This window comes from Neopsephotus bourkii, unplaced genomic scaffold, assembly GCF_033783945.1.
Source record: "Neopsephotus bourkii isolate Nb327-2 ecotype Australia unplaced genomic scaffold, CSIRO-AGI_Nbou_v1 NB_1749, whole genome shotgun sequence".
Taxonomy (NCBI): Eukaryota; Metazoa; Chordata; class Aves; order Psittaciformes; family Psittacidae; genus Neopsephotus; species Neopsephotus bourkii.
The window spans coordinates 7723869-7742555 of record NW_026902223.1 but is presented as its reverse complement, the minus strand read 5'-3'; the positions used below and the strand labels follow the sequence as shown (position 1 = coordinate 7742555).

At 48.3% G+C, this 18687-nt stretch overlaps 1 protein-coding gene and 1 long non-coding RNA gene across 2 annotated transcripts in view; one reads left to right on the top strand and one right to left on the bottom strand.

Annotated features, from left to right (window-relative positions):
- The first annotated feature begins 347 nt into the window (after positions 1-347).
- LOC133225032 (uncharacterized) lies at positions 348-7073 on the top strand. The gene is made up of 3 exons (XR_009729000.1): positions 348-445; positions 3005-3158; positions 4423-7073. It is a non-coding gene; the product is annotated as an uncharacterized LOC133225032 (long non-coding RNA).
- Positions 7074-13211: 6138 nt separating this feature from the next.
- The window catches only part of HS3ST3A1 (heparan sulfate-glucosamine 3-sulfotransferase 3A1), a 31808-nt gene continuing 26332 nt past the window's right edge, over positions 13212-18687 (bottom strand). The window contains exon 2 of the mRNA XM_061376964.1: positions 13212-13959. Coding sequence (XP_061232948.1) covers positions 13341-13959 — 619 coding nt within the window. The 3' untranslated portion in view covers positions 13212-13340. The remainder of the gene's footprint in view (positions 13960-18687) is intronic.

Below are 18687 nucleotides of genomic sequence, written 5' to 3'. Positions count from 1 at the left end.
AGCTAAATGGAGGATGGGTGGGAGGTGGATGTGAGAACAACGAGAAGTATTTGGCTTAATATACTAGTGATGGTTGCTTGGAACTTCCTTCCTTTTCCCCCTATCCCATAGTGGGGGACAGACTGTTACTGTGTACCAGAAGTGTTGGATGTGGCTTCTTCCACAACCAGTCACAAAAAGAAGCTTTGCTGGGTTCCCAGAGACTTGGGTAGTGAATAGGTGTTGCTTTGGGGCTGTTATCCCCAGGAGCCTTTTAATGCTTCTGGTTCTTCTCAGGTTGGGGGCTAACAAGGTTTTGGCACTTGGCTTTAGGAGGCTCATGGCACTGATTCAATACATCCTTCCCAGGCCATCCTCTTGCTTTGACAGTTGATGGTGCACAAGTGTTCCCACAGAGAGTACCCCATTAGTGATCCATGGCACGGACTTCAACTCCAAAGCTTTGGTGAGTATATTCCTGGACAGTATTTTCAATGCATGCAAAGGCAAGGAGAAGAGGGATTGTTCCAGCAGATGGACGACCCTAGGAGGAATAGATTATGCTGAAGGAATTCTATCCATCCCCACTGACTGCAGTTGTGGCACCATCAGGGGCTCCAGAAGGAAAAGCACCAGTAGCTGACCCTGGCCACTGCTGCTATCCAGTTATCCACCAAGTTATCCTTGCTGAAATGTCTGCCTTTAAGTATCCCATATAGAGATCCCTTACTTGTAAAATGATCCACAGTCAGTTTTAGAGGCAAGAGTTGGGGTTTTTTTGAGCTTTCTTTCCAAAAAGCTGTATTTAGCCTTTATTTGGCTGCCTCTCTTGCAGTCTTAGGGCCGTGGGTAGGAGTTATTCTCCTGGTACCCCTACATTGTGTTAAAATCATTTACATCCATTAAGTCTCAGAACTACAAGGTAGAAGAATTCATTCATACTCCATAGCACAGCTGGCCAGCAGAGGATGATTAAATCCAGACTTAGATGATCAAACTCAGGCACCTAAATGAGTGACCAAAGGCTCTGGTCCAAGCTCAGATCATTGTAGGTCTTGGATCTCTTCTCTTACAGACTGAGAAAGGGTTGCTGTTAAGCCAGATGGATTTTGCTTGGCTCCATCACTCATGGCAGGATTTCCAGGGCTTTCCAGGACTTCAGCCATTCTTATGGGTCTTCTCTGAGTCCTCCTCCAGCTTTTCAGCCTACACCTCATGCTGTGGAGCTGCCTAGCACCTTTGAGGATCCAGCCTAAATTCTGGATACCTTGTGCAGGAAGCCACCCCAGTGGTTAATGGTTAGAAAACCACTGCTGGCTAGTGAGCAAAAGTCTTTGAGAGCTGGCAAAGTAGAGAAGAAGGGGGATGTCTTGGAGCCCCATGGCTTGGAGAAGGCATTTCAGGTTTGAAGTGGTATGGCACTCCTATAGCAAATCATCAGTGTGTGTCCTGGAGGGACAAAGGGGGCTGAATACAGGTAACAGCAGAGCGCTAAATGTGCCTGCTCTGTGTGTGTGTCCCCAGATGTGTACACATCTGGAGTGATTTTGGGAGGTACCTGCAGAGATGAACAAATGGGGCTTTGGTTTGTGTCGGTGTCTCACTCGAAGCATGCCATCAGCAGCACTAGCAATGTACTTGGAGTAGGATCTCCTGGCCTTGGATTGAAGCCAGAGGGAATCTCACTGAGGGGCTGGGATGAGGAGGGGGGTAACGAGCTGTTTAGAGGGCCATGAATAGCAGCTTTCATCAGCTGTCATTTCCCATTACAACTGACCCAACAGGGAAATACAGCGCAGGGCTGCACTGAACCAGGAGAGGTTCCCCCTTCCGAGTCCCAGCCTCCTCCATCCACATCCTCTGGCCCTTTGGAGACTGAACCTTGCAGTTTGAACCTGCTACAGTGACTGCTAAAGGGCTGGCTGGACCCAGCAGCTGCAGAACGCTAGGTCAGCTCTTGCTTGATGGCGTGGAGAAGGTCAGAAATGATCAGGACCTCACTGTGCTTAATGTGAGTTGATGTGGGTGGTGCACAAATACAAACCCTTGCAGGCTTGGTGTTCTGAGGCACCTAAACTGAGCATGAGGATGCCAAGTGTATGAACCATCAAACAAGACCCGATGCATAGAGAGACTTCTGCCAAAAGGTAGCAGAGAATTCGATGTAAAAGGAGAAATATGCTTCAGTTGCCTGGGAATGCAATATCCTCCTGAGCTGGCTTGCATATCCTTTCACAGAGATCAGCTGTCCACCAAAGTACCAACACCTTCCAAACTTGGCTGCGTTTCAGTGCTTGTGGGCTGGAGTCTAAAAAGAAAAGGAGGATGATTGAATGTCTCTGCTTCCAATTGACCATGGTGCAAAGTGCTTAAATCAAAGCCTGAGGATGGAGCTACACCCTGGGTGTATGGATGGCTGCAGGACTTCTTGGTGTCATTTCTGGTTGGAGATGGGTGTGGTGGTGCTGGAGAGGAAAGAGAGCTTGGAAAAGGAGTTTCCAGCAAGGATTAGTCAAAGGAAACTAGTAGGTTTTATGTTGATAAATTTGAACTGGGATTACAAAGGCAGAGAGTAATTTTCATGCTCTGAAGCTCATTCGTTTGCTTCAGTCTGGGTTTGGGAGGTTGGTACAGGAAAGGATGGTGGCCAAGGGCTGAGCAAGGAAATCCCCAACACCCCTATCTGATAGAATTACTCCTTTTTCTGTACTGAGCATTGTGTGCGGGCAGCTCCGAACAGGCAATATGTGGAGCGTGATGGTTGATGCTTGCCAGTGCCCAGAGACACCGTGGGTGTGCTTGGGGGAATGAAGGCTGGGAGGAAGGATGGGGTGGAAAAGCCACATTGCTCCAAGGCCAAGTTGGGGATGGAGCAGATGAACGTGAAGGACAAATAGCACTCCTGCAAGAGCGAGCCTTACAGAACTCGGTGTCTCCCACCTGCAGCTCCCTTGAACCTTCCCTTTCATCTCTTCAATGTGTATTTCATTTGATTAATAAAAAACATCTTTCCTTCTCTCTGCAGAGATACTGGAGCACAGCCCACGGGTTGGGAGGGAATAGCTGCAGCTTGGCTTCTCCTCTCTGACCACCAGCCAGCTCCCTATCTCAGGATGGATCCAACAGGAGCACAGGAGCTCACATCCAAGAAGCCCCGGTGCTCTGCCAGGGCCACACAGGTAGCAAAGAGCCTGATAGAAAGTCAAGTGCAACATCTGGGAGTCTTTTTTTCTGTTGCCCCCCCTGTATTTCAGAGCAGTAACTCCCTGATGCGCGTGGAGAGCTCGCCAATGTTCAGAACACTCCAGTCTCACACACAAACACCCAAAAGCAGGTCCGTGTCTGTCTAGGAAGTCTGGATCAGAGGACAACTATATTCTGAAGCAATATGTTGCCTGTGAGGCCCTGAGGTCCTGTGTAGGAGAACAAGTAGTAGGCTGTCCTGTTTGGCTCGTCGTTCAGCTTTAGTGCTGGTGCCCCTGGGCAGAACAGGCTGGGGATGACTGATTTGGAGATCTTGTCCTTCTCCCTTCTTCTGCTTCTCCTGCATCCTCCCCTAGGAGCCTAAAACTCAGCTAGCAGATAGAGGAAGATAAGCCAAAATACTCCTGCTGGAAGGAAATGCATCCAGGCAACAGGGAATTGGTCTCCCTTGCTGTTCATCAGTGATGCCCCACAGACTGCAGTTAATTTGCTATCCCATCTGCATCCCGGATGGTCTCAGGCAGCAGACAGCTTTGCAACGGGTGGGAATCTGCAGTGCTGCCCTCCTCATGAGCAGCATGGCTCAGGGCTGGAACAAGGAACACCGCTGAAGGGCTGTGCAGTCTAACAGCTTGTTTGAGGTGGTTTTCCCTGGTGTGTGTACAAGCTACCGAGGACCTCGTAGGGATGGGGGAAAGGCCAAAACCTTCCTGATGGCCAGAGCTCAGGCAGGGAAGCAAATGGGAAAGCAGAGCCTTTGGGTTAGGAAGGAAAAAGCCAAGGCAGGCTGGAGATCAGGAACGTGTTTAGGGCAACAGAGTTGGCCATCATGGTCAAGAATAGAGACACTGGGTTCCTGAGCCTATAGAACCCTGTTCCCGTAATGGGGCATTTAGGGCAATATATAGGAACAAAAAAGGATTTAGTTCCCATTTGTTCTGTGTTGGAAATCAAGTACCTTAATAGGAGCCACAAGCTTGAAGACAGGGTTTAACTCTTATTTTTTTGACCAAAAGCTGGTCTAGTGATAGAAGAATTGACTGAACTTTCGAAGTCCAGACCTGCAGTATTTAATGAATGCAATCACAAAGTGGAATTTGGTGATTGAAGCTGTTAGCAATCAATACTGCTTCAAGAAACCCTCAGATCTGGTACATCTTAGGAGGAGCAGTGAAGCATCCAAAATGCACCCCCGTAAGGTTTATTAGTAAGTATTTTATCCTCCTTTCTTCCTGAGAGATGCCTTATCCAGCCTGGGAATGGGAGTACTGCCATGAAACTTGACAGAGTAAGCATTAATACCAACAAATAGCTGAAATAGGTGGTTTCTGAACAGCTGAGCTAGAAAATGATGTCCTGTGAACCATCCAGCTGTGATGCAGGGACAGAAGTGAAAAAAATTGATTTAGGAGGTTAACTGTGAGCAGAGGAGGAGCCCAGTGTCAGTGGTGCAGGAAAGACACAAGAAACAAACAAACCCCACAGGAAAATCCAACTTAAACACCCACAGAAGACATGCAAATGCATACATTTGCTCAATGAGGGGGCCTCTGGATTGTTCCTAATGAACTCTAATGCGAAGAGGAAATTAAAGGACTCTGTTTTGCGCTCTGCCTGTGCTGTGCTGTGTGCTGACGGGAGGCGGACTGCACCAAAGAGGAACGTTCCTGCTCCCAGCCTGACAAATGGGACTCGTCAGGGATTTGTTTTGTCAGAATACTCTTGTTTGTTAAGCAAAGCAAACAACTCATCCAACCTAACTCAAACTTGAAGCAGAAGAGGAGCCTGGATTAACTTCTTGAGTGAGTGGTTTTGGTTTTGCTTTCTGAAAGGGGCTTCCAAGGTGGCCCCATCTGAGACCATTTCTTCTTTTGAAATAGAAACGTCCGGTTTGCTAGGCCATAATACTTTTCAGTTTGAATTGTAAGCAAAGTGTAGCATGAATGGGGCTTCTCTGCAGAAGGTTTGGGAGAATTGAAACCAAATGTTTAAACACTATCTGTCCCAACCCCTTGGCTTGCCTGAGCTCCAACGGCTGTTGTTCTTTTCAACTCTAAACGATATTGAAACTCTGATGTTTATCCCTACATGACTTGGGAATTGTTTACAACTTTTAGGCATTTTTCAGGAACTCCAACCTGTTTCTCATGTATATTTATGCTGGCAGCTGCTGTCTAAAGGACAGCTTCAGCTCCTCAAAAAGTAGAAGCATATGATGATTTTCTCTTGAGGAAAGCTGGTAAAATACGGAGTGTCAAACCAGGATGAATTCACCCAGCCAATTTAGCTGGCTGGGCAGTGGTTGTGTCCAGGCAGGCTCCTTTGCAGCATTTCCCTCTGGAATGCCAATGCTAAGGGTCCAATATACACCAAGACCTCCGCGCTCTCCCTGTGAGCTCCCCGGCTTTGGGGTGTGCTGTGTCTAACAGGGGTTTAGGTGGTTGAAACGTGAAATTCCGACTTCAGATGGACATTCCTGCACTGCCTGGAAAACAAGCCATGGATTCTGATTGATGGAGGAAGGATCCACACTGGGATCAGGTGCTGTGGCCAGGGTTGGGCTCCAACAGGAGACTGGGCAACCCTTCCGTTGATAAGCAGGCAGTGAAAGTCCAGATGGGATCCTGATGGCAGATGGGATGAGGTGTATGTGCATTCCTATGCCAGCAGCATCTTCCAGACACCTCTTACATGAGCGTCTGCTCTGGATGACACAGCTTGTGCCAGCCGGGGTAACTGCAGACCAGGCAGAGCTCATAGGGCACCTCTTACTCACCAAAACATACAGGGGCAATATCCAGTTTATACAGGCAGAGCTGGCCATGCTCTGAGCCCTGAGCATCTCATGCAGGCAGCCATGCATATAGTTTCTTCATTTAACCTTAAATCTTCTCATTGTGGAAAATGGAGGAGTTTGGGCTCAGGTCAGCGCTGGGTTTGAGTTCCAGGGAACTACAGTGAGGGTTGTTTTAGATCATGGTATACTGATGTCATGGTCTATATCTTTATAATTCCTATGGCAGGCGGTAGAGATGTGTCTGTAGGGTTGAATATGCCCCTGGATCTTTGGACTGTGGCTTCACTTGGAACAGCAGACCCCATCTGAGCTTAATCAGAGCCAAAAAATCACCTCTTGTTCAGAAGAGCTGATTTAAACCACCAGGAGGAGATGGCTGCTGGCAATCCAGCAAATCCTGTGATGCTGCTGAATTGATGAAGTGCTTGGAGGGCAAAGCACACACTCTTCTGCACCCCCTGAATGCATGGGTCCCAGGAAGCTGCTGAGGCACCGGGAGAGCCCTGGATTGCTGCAGACAGGCAGCGTGCAGGGAGGCAGGTAATTAGGATCATGATAGATTCATAGGATGTGTTCAGCTGCTTTCCTCTGCTCTTAAACTTGTCCTTCTCAGGAGGATTTTTTCACTCCATTGCCATTTCTTCTGTGCCCAGGTCTCCAGCAGTGAGCAGTATAGAAAATCTATTGATTCTGTTCCATAAGCCCTGTACAAGGGAAGGTAAGTGCTCCCCAGCCAGCACCTCTCAGTCATTTCCTTTAGATGTTGCTCACATGCCCTAAATCACAGCTGTTGGTGAAAGAACAAAAGAAATGAGCTGGAGAAACTATGGCTGAGCAGGTCTAATCCTGTCTACAACATCACCATTGCCCCAGTGTTAATGGAGGAACTCACAGAGGCCCGATGCTGGGAAGAAGGGGCTTCCTTTACTGTCACTGTTCTGAGTTGCAGGAGAGGAAGCTGCAAAGAAGTTTGGCAAGGGAGATGTACTTGTGGAGGATAAGCTGCGTTTGAAGTCTCTCTGCTGTGCTGAGGACCTCAGGTAACACTCACACCAGTGAATTTGGCCTCCAGAAGTTACACAGTCATCTTGATTACCATTATTAGTCATATTTAACCATGCTGAAATGCAGGTCCTGAGTCTTGAAGAGCTCTGCTGGCTCCCAGCAGCTTTCACCATGAGCCAGGCTGTCCATAGGGCATTTCTTGGTCATCTGATTTGGAAGATCCTGGGCCAAATGGTGTGCTCAAGGCTCAGCACAGCGTTGGCCTTCACTAGGAACTTCACACCCACATAGGCAATGCATCCAAAGCTGCATTCACACAGTCCTGAGCCCAAGGGCAGCATTGGACCTGAGTTAATGAGAGCCTTCCCTATGGAGCAATGAGCTGTGCTGCCTCCACACAGCGGTGTGGACAGGCATAAGATGGAGGAGGTATCATTCCAAAGCTATGGCTGGCCAATGTCTTAGGTAATAAATGCAATGAATTGAGGAATGCAGCCTCGTTATTGCCTGGCGGAGGGGAATTCATTCTGCACATCGGCTTCTCCAGAGTTTTCCACCCAGGCGTTGCTGACTTCTCACCACCACATCGATATTCCTGTGTTTCAGCAAAATTCCCCACTCCTAATCTGGATAGTCCTGGCTGGGTGGAGTGCAAAACCCACACTGTTAACTCCGGATAGTGGTAATTAAAAGAAAATAAAATCAAAGGTGCTCAGAAAAGAAATGGAAAATTTTTCCCTGGAAGCCAAAAGATTATATTAAACTTCGGTGGTTTAATAAAATAGATGAAGTTTGGGAGTATATTTTCCCTGGGACTTAATCTGTTTATACATCTAAAAAAGTAAATAGAATATCACTTTACTTGACCACACAGAAAACCCGATACAGGGGGGGCTGCTCCGCTGTATATATTTCTTGGTGAATTGCTTCCACCTCAGGTTTCATGCAGTGGGTCCGTTCCTCTCCTACCAGGTCAAGGGAAAGCAGGAATTCATCAAACACCGTGGCAAAATGCTGTGGACGTAGCAGGGCTGAGCGGTGGCTGGTGGGGGGAGCTGTGAAGACCTGGGCTTTGCAAGGCTTTTTGCAACCTAAAGAAAGGAATATGACAGTATTCCTTGCTGGAGAAACATGGAGTGGGAGATAGAGGTCGTAGAAACAACACCAGCAATGCCACTGAGGAGTTCACAGCAGGCAGAGCCCCCCTCCTCCATGGAATACCTTTAGGTTAGGAACCTAAAATCAGACACAAGTGGGTAATTCTGTGTTTTCCCCTTTCTTCATAAACCTGCCCCCTCTTTCCAGGTTGCTGCCGCCAGCAAAAAGAGAGCACAGCCTCTCAGTACCCGTAAACTTTATTAAATGTGTGCTTTTTCGTTCTTTGATTAAATTAAAATCAGTCTGTTTCATACGGAAATAGCACCAAAGGGAGAAGGATGACAGTATCTCCAAGCAAAGAGGAGGGAGGAGAGAAAACCCAGAAACCATATTATGGGAACAAGAATTCTTTTTAATGGTTAAGGAAATGGGCAATTTTAGGTGTTTTCCTTCATTTTGGAGACCTAACCTTGTGTATTCCAGTGTGGCTGTGGGAGAACCGAGGAGGCTAAGGATCAGTGTTAGTCAAAATCACTCAGTGCAGGATAGGCATGGCCAAATCACTGCTGGAAATGGGACTTCTTACTGCTGCACCCCAAAGATCCCCCTGAATGCCACACAGAGGAGCCTCATACACTGCGCTTCATGGCACGCTGGTGTTTATATTCCTTTTAACTATGTAAATTATTGGGTGGCAGCATTCCCTTAGGAGTTGATTCAGTTCTGTAGTGCATGAAATCAGTGCCAACTACAACGTGGATGCAGCATCCTGGCCCTTGCCCTTCCAGAAGTGGCAGCCATGCGAATCCCAGCAGCGGAGGGGCCAGGTTTTGTCCTGCCAAAACTGCTCTGGTAAAGAAAAGCCCATTTCTCTGAAACATTCCAGGTGTGGCCAGTAGAAACACAGTGCAAAGAGCCTTCCTTCAGTCAGGTTTGGCTGGAAGCTGCCAGTGCAGTGGGCTAAAGGGAGGTCTCGTGTTCAGCTTCCTTTCTGAATTGGGCTCTACAAGCCTGTGCCAAAGCATGTCACCATCAGTGGAGAAAAACCCAGGTTTTTGAAGTCTTTGGAGGAAATAGTTGTGTTCAGCACCCCTACCCTAAAGCTCCAGATGGTTTCTATACACAAGGGCTGTGGTACCCCACTTGTGGGGCTACGCTGGATGCTCTGCAAACCCAGAGGCGTGCTGCTGGCTGAGCAGAGGTAGAGGAGAGGTACCTGTCTGCTCAAACAGCATTGAATCCCAGACTGGTTTGAGTTGGAAAGGACCTTAAAGCTCTTCCAGTTCCAACCCCCTGCCATGGGCAGGGCACCTTCCACTAGAGCAGGTTGCTTCAAGCCCCATCCAACCTGGCCTTGAACACTGCCAGGGATGGGGCAGCCACAGCTTCTCTGGGCACCCTGTGCCAGCGCCTCCTTCCCTCATCATAAAAGATTTCTTCCTTATGATGAATTTGGCTCTTGACAGGATGCTTTAGAAAGTGCTTCTTTTCCTCTTTAAACAAATGTTCTAAATTCTAAATGTCACATGGTGTATAAGCCTAAGCTTCATCAGTGCCTAATGGCATATTTGATTATTGAAACCAGAAGAATTTTAATACACCTAATTAGTTTCTCATCGTTAATGTATTGATTTTTCTGCTTAATAAAAAAGTAATCAAACCTTATAGGTCACTTCTTCGTTTATAGCTCCTTTTGCTTTCCTCTCCTATTAATACCCACACTCAATACTGTAGGCCTAGGAGGGGTGTGGTTTTCAATAGTTTACTTCCAATTCTTCTTAGGTTAAAATAATCTAAACTTCATGGTTGGATTTTCAAATAAGCCTAAAGAGTTGAGAGGCTTAACTGTTATTAGAGTTCAAAGCAATTTGATTGCATGACCTCTGTTAAAAGCCGTTGTTCATACATGGAGGGATTTTCAAAGATACTTATGGCCCAGCTAAGAAAAAATCAATTCCAGTCTCAGATCCCAAAATAGTTTTACTGGGTGTGCAGCAAGGGATTCAAACCCTCAGGAAGTAGAGGAAGTTTAATAGTCAAGCATTTAGGGGAAAGTATGATCATGTAGCTGAGTTCGGTGTGCTGGGGAGAGTTTTAGAGGCACATACGATAGGCTTGTGTGCACACCAAAGCTCTAGTTGATGACAGTGATTTGGTGGCAGTTGTGGCAACTCATTTGCATGAAGGTGGTTGGTATTGCTATAGCTAGTTTAATATGGGAAGAGCAATCTGTAGCACTATAAAGCTGCTTTATATTAGTCTAAATGTGACTGTGTAAAGAGACAATAGCAATACAGTTAGATTGATTTTTTTAAATCATATGCTTAAGTGAAGTTTCATAGAGCCATGTAATGATTTATAACATTTATACTTGGGTACTTGGTTTGGGATGAGGTAGAATTAATTGTCTTCATAGTAGCTGTTACGAGGCGGTGTTTGGATTTGTGCTGGGAACAGTGTTGGTAATACAGGGATGTTTTCATTACTGCTGAGTAATATATACTGCTTATATACTGTATATATATACTGCTGAGTATATATATATATACTCCTGAGTAATATACTGCTTATACAGTCAGTCTTCTGCTCCTCACCACCAGTGAGTAGTCTGAGGGTACACAAGGAGTTGGAAGGGGACACAGCCAGGACAACTGACCCAAGGGGTATTCCAGACCATGTAACATTATCCTCAGGATATAAAGCTGGGGGAAGAAGGAAAAGGGGACTTTGGGAGTGATGGTGTTTGTTTGTTTGTCTTCCCAAGTCACCATTGCATGTGATGGAGCCCAGCTTTCTTGGAGATGGCTGATCATGGGAAGTGGTGAATGAATTCCTTGTTTTGCTGCTGTGTGTAGCTTTTGCTTTACCTATTAAACTGTATTTATCTCAACCCATGAGTTTTCCCATCCTCTTCCCATTCTCTCCCCCATCCCACTGGGGAGGCAGTGAGCGAGTGGCTGCGTGGGCTTTAGTTACCAGCTGGGGCTGAACCATGACAACTTGTCACAGGCATCTACACATTAGCCCAACCTCAAGTCTCCTTGAAATACCAAAGAAACAGCATTCTTAAATCTTTTCAGCTCAAACCTCAGATTTTGTGCCTCAGTAGTGCTGGCACTGCTTGGTTGTGCTGGCCTTGATCTTGCTGCCAGCTTGACTCTTGCACATGGATGGAAGAGCAGTGTGGGAGGGATGGTGCCATCTCCCACTCCTGCCCCAACAAGCCTTGGTGTTAGAAAGGTTTTCCCAATCATCAACCCCCATCCTTTTGGCAACATCTTAAGCCCCTTCCCCCTTGGTCTGGCTGACATGGCAGAGAGTAGATTTCTCCCCTTGTCTCCAGTGACACTTTGGAAAGACCATTACTAAAAGCCCAACAGTTCCAACTTCTCTGAATTGGGAGCTTTGAGCTCCAACACTGAGCTGCAGAGATGAATAACAACAACAAGGGGAGAAGGTTCTGGAGCCTCACAACACTAATGAAGTTATTTTAATTACCTTGGGAAATGGTCCTTGCATGCAAACCCATGTGGGTTTGTGTCATCAGGGAACAGCATCCTCGAGAATGGAGGGAGTGTGTAGGGGCGGGTAGGAAGAAGGAGAGTAGGGTCACACTGGAGGGGATGTGGCTCCACACCAGCAGTGGAACTTGGTGCCGTAAAGTTTAGCAGGACCCAAGCTGTCTTCCTAAATGTCAAACAGGACAACCCAAGGTGGAGATGACTCCCTCTTGGGTTAAATTGTAAGTTCAGATACAATTCTTTTTGGACTCCTGAAATCCGTGCTCTGCTGTGACTTTATTCAGCCCTTGTGCAGTGAGCTTGGTCCCCAGGCTCCTTCCTAACCAGATAGCCAGGTGATCCCCAGATTTGTTTTATTCCATCAGGGGATTTTTGACGTTAGACTCAGGAGAGGGAGCATCATCTTGTGTTTATACAGCACCAAGCAATAAGTAGGTGCTCCCACAGCCCAGGAAATGCTAAAGTTAAGGAGGCAGCAGCTAAATGAGCCCATGGTAATACAAGACTGTGCTTCACTAACAGATTTCTGATGCTGAGACATTTCTACCAGCCAAAAAGGGGATAAAGGTGGTTTGATTTGCCTGACCATTTTTAAAGCCCTGCGCATTTATAAAGCCTCTTGTCCTGCTTCCCCCTTGGTTCTTGTTTAGGAAAGGACAAGGAAACTTCCATCATCTTCCCCTCATTCTCTCCCCTTCCTAGATGTGATTTTCGTTCATTCTTTCCCAAACAACCCTTTTTCCAATGTTTTTCTTTTAGGACTGCCCCAACTTAAAGCATTCCTCATTATGCCTTAAATAGCATCCACCACACACTGTGAGCTTGTTTCCTGCATACGAGTTGAAGAGTGGTGGGTTCCCCATCACCTTTGAAACAAGGGTACCATGAGCATCAGCACAGTATGGACCTTCCTCGCCCATCACCCAGATCCCTTCAGATGGGCCCCCTGTGCTCTGCCATCAGTGTAAAAGGGGTGCATGTTGCTGGCAGTGGAGAACACTGGTTTAGAGCCAGTGCCTATGAATGAGGCTTTTGACTACCTGGCAATTTTCATCACAGAGTCAAAAGAATCATTTGTTTTCTTTCACTTTTGGCTACCAAAATTGTTTTGTCTCAAAACAAAACAAAGGATTATTGGTTTTGGCTTCTGTAAAGGTGAAAAATAAGTTTGGTTGATGAAAAGGGCTTGATTTAGTGGGGGGCAAGAGTCAAACAAAAAATTGGGATAAATGAAACAGAAATTCACCTAAGGTTTCATGCAATAAAGAAAACCCCCTAAGGTAAGGTTTTGAAAGCCAAATTAGGTATTAAGCCTCCTTTGTTTCACTGTCAAAAATGATGAGGTCTGGTCTCGAATGGGATTTGCCAGCCAAAATGTGGCTGCCCTTCCAGTAAGGCTCTGAGCTCCCCAAGCCCCCATCACTTCTTGAGGACATCTGAAAGCTTTACACCTGCTTTTTGCCTTGCAGAAACAGGGCTGAACCTGGGGCCCATTGAAGGGAGCAGGAGACATCAACAGGATCAGGCTGCTGCTCACAGCCTCCTTTTGTGGACGGACACATCACCCCATTGCTGAGAGAAGAAAGAAAACAAGGCAATGCCAAAAGAAAAAATAGAACAAATCATGTTTCAGCACAACTAGTATTTTTTTTTTGTATTTCCCCCCCCTCTACTGATATGTAAAAAAAATATATATTATATTATATTTTCCTTTTCTTAAATTATTTGTTTCAGCCTCAGTCCCAGCCGAAGTCCTGCCCCGTCATCTGGTAGAACTTCATGTTGAAGGGCCGGTAGAAGTCCCGCAATCTCTGCACCACCTCCTGGTCTATGTCGGGGTGGGTCCTGCCTTTTGTCTTGCCCAGGCAGTGGGGTTTGCTGCTGCCTTCCGCCTTCTTCAGGCACGGGAAGCCCTTGGTTTTGTTGAAGTAGAAGTGTTTGTCGGTGATGATCCTCTTGAGGCCCAGAAAGTCCTGGACCCGGCCCAGCTCCCCCGCGGGGTCGCTGATGAGCCTCTCCCCGCTCACAAAGAGGATCTGCCCGATGGGGAAGTAGAGGAGCCAGTTCTCCAGGTGCTTGGCGTAGATGCCAATCTGGATGGCGCTCCACGAGGTGTCGATCAGGCCCGTAGTCCTGTTTTTGAAGGTCAGGCTCTCAAAGGTGGGGATGTCGGGCTTCTTGGAGAGCGTCTGCGTGTAGTCCGAGATGGCTCTGGTCACGGGGTCCCGCACCACCACGATGAGCTTCGTGCCCTTGGACATGGAGGAGATGCGTGCCGGGGCCTCCTTGGTGACGAAGTAGCTGGGGGTCTTCTCCATGGTGATCTGCCCCTCCAGGGTCCTGGGCATGAGGTCCCTGAGAGAGGGATAGAGAAGCACACGTTAGTGCTGAATGCCCCTGGGGGGTGCTGCTGCATGCAGTGCTCTGGGATGTCCTGGGTACCAAGGGCAGGATGCTCCCAAGCCTGACACCTCCAGCCCAGAGCCCAGCTTTCCTTCCTCCTTATGTGCATTGTCTGGAGACCCATAGTGCTCTTATTCAGGAAAGCATCTAAACACACTCCTGACTCCCCACTTCCTTTAACTGCTTGTCAGATTAGACCTAAATCCCTTATGCCTATTCAAGGCCTCTAAGGGGCTTTTTGAGGGTGATCCCACCTCCCTTCTTGCAGTGGCACTGTATGAACACAGCACATGTCTGCAATCCTAATGCCCTATCCCTTTAAATTCCTCCCTGTGCACATTGGGGTTTCCTGCACATTGGCTTAAATTCCCTGGAATAACAGTGAATTTCTGGAGTAACAACACTCCCTTCCTGTAGGGCACGAGGGATTTTCATGGGCCAGGATGCGAGACTCTATCTTTTGGTATTTTCAAGGTGGCAGCAAGCTGATGTCACATAAAAATGTGCAGTATCAGCCCCCTGACCTCAGCGATTTCCTTCTTCCACCCAAAGTAATCCTATACTTCGAGAAGCTCTTGAACTGGGAAGGGGTTTGGGGCTCGGGTCAGGTTCCATCCTGCTCCATGGTCTCCTTGATAGTTCAGAGCCCTCCTGGGCCAGGCACTGGTTATGGTTTGCTAAAGGACCATAGGGTTTGGACATGGGATAACCTAAGCTCCTCCATGTTAAACAAGGCAACCCAAAAAGGTGTAGGACCCACAGGAGCAGACGTTTGCTGCTTCTCCAGGGTGCTCCAAGCTTCAATCCTTGCCTGCAACTCCATATCCCATCCCCTCACATTCCCACTACCCCACGTATTGCTCCCAGAGAGGAGCCAGCACCTACACTGATCCACACCATCATCATTCGGATATACACAAACCCTTCATCCCTCCTTCCATGCTCTCAGCAGTTCTCTCTGCAGCTCAGCCTCCTTCCAACGGGGGGGGGAATGGGAGATGGATGGGAGGTGGCTGCAGGTTCACCGCGGTGCCACCAGCAGTTCTCATGGCAACTGAGTCCTAAGGAGCAGGGACCTGCATCCCCCCCATGCCCTGACCCCGTGTGTTTGACCCTGCTGTGGTTGCAGCACCGTGTGCGTGATGAACGGCTCCTTGCCTGCCTCATTGTTAGCATCCTGCAGCAGCAACATCTGGTTTGCAAACCTGTGCAATATGCCAGCAAAAGTAAACTCATCTATCAAAAAAAGCAACAATGAAAAGCCAACAAGGGCTAAAAAACACCAATAACAACCAAACCCCAGGCTGAGTCGTTACGTTACAAATGAGGCAGCGAGGACTGACCCGTCCTAAAGCAATTCTATTTGCAGCTGCGTTAGGGAGAGGCAGAGCAAAGACATGGATCTTTGATAAGGCTTTCTGGGGGAAACTCCATGAATTTGGGACATTAAGGCTGGAGAAGGAATGAACTCAGGGGTATAAGATAGCGCTCGTGCATCCTGGAGGATGTGAAGACATAAAGGCAATCACTGCTGACACTAAGGGCGACCCTTGCTGAGCAGACACACTATTCTATGGTGGAATTTGCCATCACCTGATGCTTCCAAAAGTAGATATGGTTCAGAAACAGACTGGGCAGCTCCATGGTGGGTGAAATAAATCAGAGGCAATGAAATGTGAGAGTCCCCAAGCCCCTCCAGCTGACTGCTGTTTGTGCTGTGATAAGTGTTGAAATCTCCGCTGTGTCTTCCCATGGAGGAGATTAACCCCTTTCATGGCAGAGCTGCAACACAAAAGCCTTCTTCAGCACCCAGGAATGAGCACGCAGCTCCTGTGCCAGGGCTGGCGGGCAGGGACATGCCAGGAGCCACAGGGAATGTGCTACCACAGCTTTTGGGAGATTAATTAATTACAAAGGGCATCTTTCATGGACACAAACAGTTGCCTGGAGGCCTCCTCGGACTGATGGCATCTGGGTTTTATTGCAAAAAAGCCACTTGAAAAGACAAGAACCACAAAAATGTTTTTGGCAAGAGCAGCCACCAGCGAGCCCTGCCAGAATAAATGCATTCTGTTATTTTAATTTTAGTAGAGCTCGGAGCTTTATTTAATTACTTAATAGGGGAGGAAGACTTTCCTCAAAGGGAGCGTTTCGGCTATGTGTGCATGTTCATAGTTCGCCTTTTCCACGTCCATACTTCCCAGCAGCGGTGTCTGAAATGGTCATTCCCGTGTCTGGCCAAAGCCCCTGGAGGTAGGTCATGGGGCTGCTGCTCACTGAGGGGTTGTGGCCCCTTCCCCACCTCACTGGGCTTCACAGGCCTTCACTTTGGTAATGGAACAGTTGGATTTACGTTCCCTTGGAGCTGCTGCACAAATCCTCCAGCACCGGTGGGAGAGGTGCAGCTGCAGCACTGGAGGGATGGGCTGGGGGTGATGCTGTGCTAGGGCTGGGTGCTGGGATACAGGACCAGTGATGCACATGCAGCTGTGCTGATGCCCGTCCTTGACATCAGCATGTTAGGACATCCCAGTAACAGGCTCCCAACACTCAGACACTCCTAGTGTGGGAACTGACCTTTATGATGGCTTTTGGATCTCTTTATGGACTATAATGATGCCTTTAAAAATATTGACTTTAAGTTTCCCAGGACAAGCAGGGTGTGAGTTTGAGCCCTGCCCTGGAGATGAGAGTCCAAGAGCCAGCACCTGATCTCGAGGCCCTCTTGTTAACAGTGCTGGGGAAGAAGCATCACTTTGTCACAGAACCAGAGTAACAAAGCAGGTTTCCTCCCTTACAGGCCTGAGCACCCTGTGCTTCTGGAAATACAGCTTGGAGGAACAGATGCAGTGCTGTGTGATGCTGGTATCTGCCAGCAGCCCATGCTGCGTACCCACCTCAGCTTCATCTGGGCCAGGAAATGGGTTAAACCAGCTGGTTGGCCTCAGCTGACCTGTGCTGCTGTCCCACCAACTCAAAGCACAAAGGAAGGCTGGTGCTTGGCGAGAAAATGAGCACTGGTTGTTCCGTGAATGAGATTCTGGGGAGGGGACAGCCTGCTTCATGTAGGAGGAGCAGCCCCGTGCTGCTGTTTCCCATAGGGGTCATTGGATCCAGAACACTGGAGGTAAGTTTGCTGTTTGAAGTCCATCTGCTGCTTTGCTCCCAGCTGGTCCAAACCATGTCCTGCCCACGACCTCCTGGGCTCCTTGGCAGCATGTGAGGCATTAAAAGCAGCTGTGGATGGACTTGCAAACCTTTCCCACATAAATCTAGTCCAGATCTCTCTGGAAGGGAGGCTGACGTCGGCAGATAAGGGCAGCCCTTTAGCAGCCCTCGTGCCATTGCAACCCAGAGCGATAAATAAAGCTGCTGTGATTACAGTGATCAGCCCCACGTGCTCTCTGGCCTCTGGTTAAACCTTCCCCTATTGTGTGCTAAGGGCAGGATTTGTCTCCTCTTAACCCCAGGACGTGAGTGCCTTCTCTGCACCAGTCCTAATATGACTTCCCCACCAGAGCCCAGGTATCCAGGCTGGATGGATTGAAATGATCATCCAGAACAAGGGGTGCCAAGGTTGATGCCATGGAGAAGACCCCAGGGTGAGCACTGCACTGGGTTGAAGAAGCAACTCAGCTGTGGGGTCTTGCTCACCCTTCTCCATCCTATTACATGGCCAGGTCTACCTTGAGCTCACCTGCAGCAGGGTGCACTGCCTGAAGTGGCAATTGCCATACAGCTGAGGAGGAGGAGGATGCAGAGAATGGGTTTGGACCAGCACTGGGGTTTGCAGCGTGCAGCAACACAACCCAGGGTGAATGAATAGTGAAGGACAAAGAAAGATCCCAGCAAACAGCCTGAAAGTGCAGAACACCATCAACCAAGTCCTGAGACAGAGGAAAACCCACATCTGGGGCACAAGCATGGCAGTGGCAACCTGGGGATGCTGTTTGTGTCCCTGGACCCGTCCCGCACGCTGCTGGTTCATCCTGATGCTCTCCCACTCCCCTGCAGCAGCAGCAGATGTGAAGGAGGAGCTGCTGCTGCTCCCTTCCCCAGCACACTGATGTTTACCCTTGTCTTTGGCCACGTTCCCACTGACCTGGCCGCAGCCCCAAAGGGGCAGGCAGGCTGGGAGCTATCTGCTGGATAAAGGATGGGAATGAAGCAGGAACGCGAAGCTGGGGTTTTGCACAGTCTGTTTACACAGAGCTGGGCTTTCCCGAAGGTGCTGCTGACTTCAGCTATCAGGGTTGTTCCATTGCACAGCCTGCAAGTTGCAGTGGGGTGATGGCACACGGCAGAAGCAGAAGGGCACTGCTTCCCTCCATGCATCCCAAAACACATTCCCTGTGGGGCCCCTGTTGCAGCCTCCAGCTGCTTCTTCCATCTTTGCCACTAAGCTGAGCAGTGTCAAGCAATGGGATATACACAAAGAAATGGTGGAGAAGGAAAACCCCCAGGCAGATATTGGGAGCATCCAAGGAGCCATGGCTCAAGATGGAAACACAGAGGCTCCTTTAATTAGTGTGACATCCGTTAACATCACATTAATGAATGTGGTAACAAGCACCTTAGAGCAAGCTTGAGAGACCAAAAACCTGCCCTCTGTTACATTTTGCCCTGCTCAGCTTAACCTAACCGCAGTTTGGTTTTGCTCCACATCCAATGGCTGGGATC